Source organism: Eschrichtius robustus, chromosome 2 (genome assembly GCF_028021215.1).
Source record: "Eschrichtius robustus isolate mEscRob2 chromosome 2, mEscRob2.pri, whole genome shotgun sequence".
In the NCBI taxonomy this organism is placed as follows: Eukaryota; Metazoa; Chordata; class Mammalia; order Artiodactyla; family Eschrichtiidae; genus Eschrichtius; species Eschrichtius robustus.
In genome coordinates this window covers 27,263,315-27,267,289 of record NC_090825.1, presented here as the reverse complement: position 1 = coordinate 27,267,289, position 3,975 = coordinate 27,263,315, and the positions used below count along the sequence as shown (strand labels likewise).

Genomic DNA, 3,975 nt, shown 5'->3' with positions numbered 1-3,975 from the left:
AAGAGGGGAAAAAGCTGTTCTTGAGGAAGGGAGATAGAATCTAAGGAAAAGGGGGAACACTTTGCACGAGATACATACAGGAATGAGGGTAAGGAGGAAACATAAGGAGGCATATTTAACATTTTCTCCCTACTTCTTTTCTTTCCTGAGGAATTTCCCCTTGTCAAAATGCACCGGGTTTTTTTGCCCTCAGATGACCTGAAAGGGATTCTCTGGGGGTAACCAGGTTAAGATTTGTGTTATTCCTTATTATAGGACGATTGATAGTTGGGGAAGGTCAAACCGCATGTGGCCATCCCACATTATAGCAGACACAGGGGATGAAATGGAATGGTTTTCATTTCAACCGACTAGCAGGTCCTTAGAGGATGTGCTTATCTTTTCTTGCTTCATTTTCTTCCCAGTTGCAGCCGCACATGAAATCATTCTATTCTTGAAAAGCAGGCTCGCTCCTATCTCAGGACCTTTGTGAATGCTATTTTCTCTGCCCAGAATGCTCTAGCCCAACCTTCACCACCCTTTTTCAGGGAATCCTCCTCTGACCCTCCAGATGAGGTTAGCTTCTTGTGTTCTTTTTCTGGCTATCTGTTTACATATTCCATAATCATCTGTAAATTCTCTGAGGGCTTGTCCATCATATCCCCAGGACCTAGCATACTGTGGGTGCTTAATTTAAAAATATCAACCAGGTCTTTTTCATGAATAAATGATTCATTCACAATGTAGCATAAACCAATTTTTTTTTTGGTTTTTATGTTTTTTTAAAATATCAGTTTTATTTTCTCCTCATTGATGCAGAACACAGCTTACTGTAACATCAAGTCTTAGGAAAAAAAAAGAAAATCAGAAAGCAAAACCAACCCCAAACAAGCATAACACACAACCATGACATAATTTGGCAACAGTCTAGGCTTAGAAATTTAAGCAGCTTGGAAGAGGAATAAAATATTCAACTTTTGTTAGTTCTGTCCTTGGATTTAAAAGATTATTTGGTGTAAAAACTTTTTGTTTGTAAGTTGATGGTTGTATTATTTAAGGGTACAGGGAGACTCAAAGAGGAGCCTAGCTCATTGAGAGAGACGCATTACTGATAAAGGGAGAAGAGCTCGTGTACACTTGGCAAGACTAAGGGGGTTTTGTCGGAAATCTGTCTGTGGTTATATGATGGCTAATGACACATGCTTATTACCTTCACTCATAAAGGTAGAGGCAGTGCTATTATGGTCTCATCTACTCTGTACAACTCATATATTGTGGACATTAGCAGAATGACAAAGGAGCTCCCAGTTGATGAAGCCTCCTACTGAGCCATGACTACACCAGATCTGCGCCTGCACCCATGCCCAACAAAGCTTCCAGAAAGTTCACTGGTGCTTAAAAGGCACTAAGGAAAGAGAACCGTTCCTCACCGTTTCCCTCCTCTTTAAGGAAGTGAGCTCTTGTAAAATACAAGGGGGTGGGTAACAGGTAAAGAACAGATCTATGTTCTTATCCTGTTCTTTTATGGTATTGTTTCTAGAAGACTTGGTAAACTGTCTTTCCTATGTTTTTTTAGAGAAATGAGCATACTATAGATATGCACCTATTAAAAATTAAAATGTTTACGAGTGTTTTTTTTGGCATGAGGGCTTTTAAAAGATTACAAAATATATACTTAAATGCTTGACTCCAGAGGTTTTAAGACAGAAGGGTTTAATAAAAAAATAAATAAGTATACTATATTAATGATCTGAGTGTGAACAATAGCAAGGACTAGAAATTACCAAGAGAAACAAGACGAACTAGATACTTTTTGGGGGGAAAAGAATCTGAATGTATGTGGAACATTAAGAAAAAGGAATTATTTTAATCAAGATGGTTAATTTCAAATCTTTCATTCTGAGCCGTGTGGGTCCAATTTATAATTGTCTAGTTTCACAGTATATATATTTGCCAGTTTACGGCCTGTGTAACTTTGGCTTTGGGCATCTGAGGAAACGCAGGAAGAAACTCCTTTCTGCCTTCCTTATTACTTCATCCTCTGCTAGCCTTCTCCTTTGTAAATGACTACATCTACCAACATCTATCATTAAAATCTATGCCAAAGATATGATTAATTCCACCCATAACTGATGAATGTTTTCTGGTTGTATTTCTCAAGGCAAATGTCCCTAATAATACCACAGATTAAAAGCCATATAAATACATAGATGGAGAAACAAAAACAGACACAGACTACGTAAGCAATAAAGAGTTTGTGCAGAACTAGAAACAAAATAGAAGTTCACCTCTGTCAGAGGTATGGGGTTAATTTCTCTTGCTGAGGCTCAGGTTTCCCCTTGGTGGGTCTTTAATGGTCACCTAAGTTCCAGTGGAGGGGTATCTTTCTTCTTTGTTAACCAAACATGCCCAGGTAGAGCTGCTTCTCTTTCCGATGGTAGCTGCTGCGTTCCGACTGCGTTAGCTGAAGGTACCGCCAGACACTGGCGTCTTTTGGCTGCCTATTGACAGCAGCCATGAGGTAGTGCCAAGCCTGGTCGTAGTCCTGCAGGTGGAAAGAGGCCACCCCAGACCGATACAGGGCCTTGGCATCATCAGGCTGTCGTTCCAGGACTTTCTGACTGTATTCTTTCACCCGTTCATAGTTTACTGGCTCCATCTGAAGAAGACAGGCAGCTAGGTTGTTGTAGCAGTCTGTCTGGGTGGTGTGCAGTACGTTTTCCTGTTCAGGTGTGAGGGCCGGGCCCTGAGGTCCCAGATTAGGCATCGGGGAGGGCAGACTTGGATCGAGACCCCGCAGCTGCTGCAGAGCTCGATGGTGCCCACGCACAGCATCTCGGCACTTCCCTTCCCGGTAACATTGGTTCCCTTTCTCCTTGTACAGCTGGGCCTCCTGCAGGTGCTTCTCCATAACTTTGTCACCCGGTGCTCTTGAGGAAGTGGGAAGTGAAAGAGCAACCGAAGCTCTGGGGATAGGAGCGAAATACCAATTTTGGTAGCCCACTTAAAAAGGCAGGAAATTCTCCTTCTCCAGGAGGCCTCTCAGGGAAGGTTTCCTTGATTCTACTACAGCCCCTTCCTTTCTTCTCTGCAGTTATTTTTCAATCTCTAGAAGTGCAGGGGATTGATCAGGGAGAGGACGTGGGAGGAGTTAAGCCAGAGATTAATTGATTTCCTAAAGCGGTGACTCCAGGGTGAGGAGACTCCACGAAAAAGCGAAGGCCGTACTACAAAATACAACCAATGTTTGTTTGGTTTTTTTTTTTTAACATCTTTATTGGAGTATAATTGCTTTACAATGGTGTGTTAGTTTCTGCTTTATAACAAAGTGAATCAGTTATACATATACGTATGTTCCCATATCTCTTCCCTCCTGCGTCTCCCTCCCTCCCACCCTCCCTATCCCACCCCTCTAGGTGGTCACAAACCACCGAGCTGATCTCCCTGTGCTATGCAGCTGCTTCCCACTAGCTATCTATTTTACGTTTGGTAGTGTATATATGTCCATGCCACTCTCTCACTTCATCCCAGCTTACCCTTCCCCCCCCCCCATATCCTCAAGTCCATTCTCTAGTAGGTCTGTGTCTTTATTCCCATCTTGCCCCTAGGTTCTTAATGACCTATTTTTTTTTTTTTTAGATTCCATATATATGTGTTAACATACAGTATTTGTTTTTCTCTTTCTGACTTACTTCACTCTGTATGACAGACTCTAGGTCCATCCACCTCACTACAAATAACTCAATTTCGTTTCTTTTTATGGCTGAGTAATATTCCGTTGTATGTATAACCAATGTTTTTTAAAAATAGAAAATATCAACCAGTTGTCTGATTGAACCTGCATACATTTACCTTCTATTTCTCATTGTACTCCTTTCCTAATAACCTTTTCCTTCTTTGTTTATGTTTCACCTTATATTTCTCTTTTTTTTCTATTATGCTTTCTTTCCACTCTATTTTGAGGCCCCACCTAAAGCAAGGGTTTGTAGAAAACAT

At 41.2% G+C, this 3,975-nt stretch overlaps 1 protein-coding gene across 1 annotated transcript; it reads right to left on the bottom strand.

Moving 5' to 3' along the window:
* Nucleotides 1-2,349: 2,349 nt before the first annotated feature.
* On the bottom strand, nucleotides 2,350-2,890 carry LOC137756045 (tetratricopeptide repeat protein 9C-like). The gene has a single exon (XM_068532263.1). It carries the CDS (start codon nucleotides 2,888-2,890, stop codon nucleotides 2,375-2,377), a length of 516 nt encoding a protein of 171 aa, XP_068388364.1. The 3' UTR covers nucleotides 2,350-2,374.
* Between the last annotated feature and the right edge of the window lie 1,085 nt (nucleotides 2,891-3,975).

Coding starts and splice junctions, on each gene's coding strand:
- LOC137756045 (XM_068532263.1), bottom strand. CDS start 2,890: ATGGAGAAGCACCTGCAGGAGGCCCAGCTGTACAAGGAGAAAGGGAAC.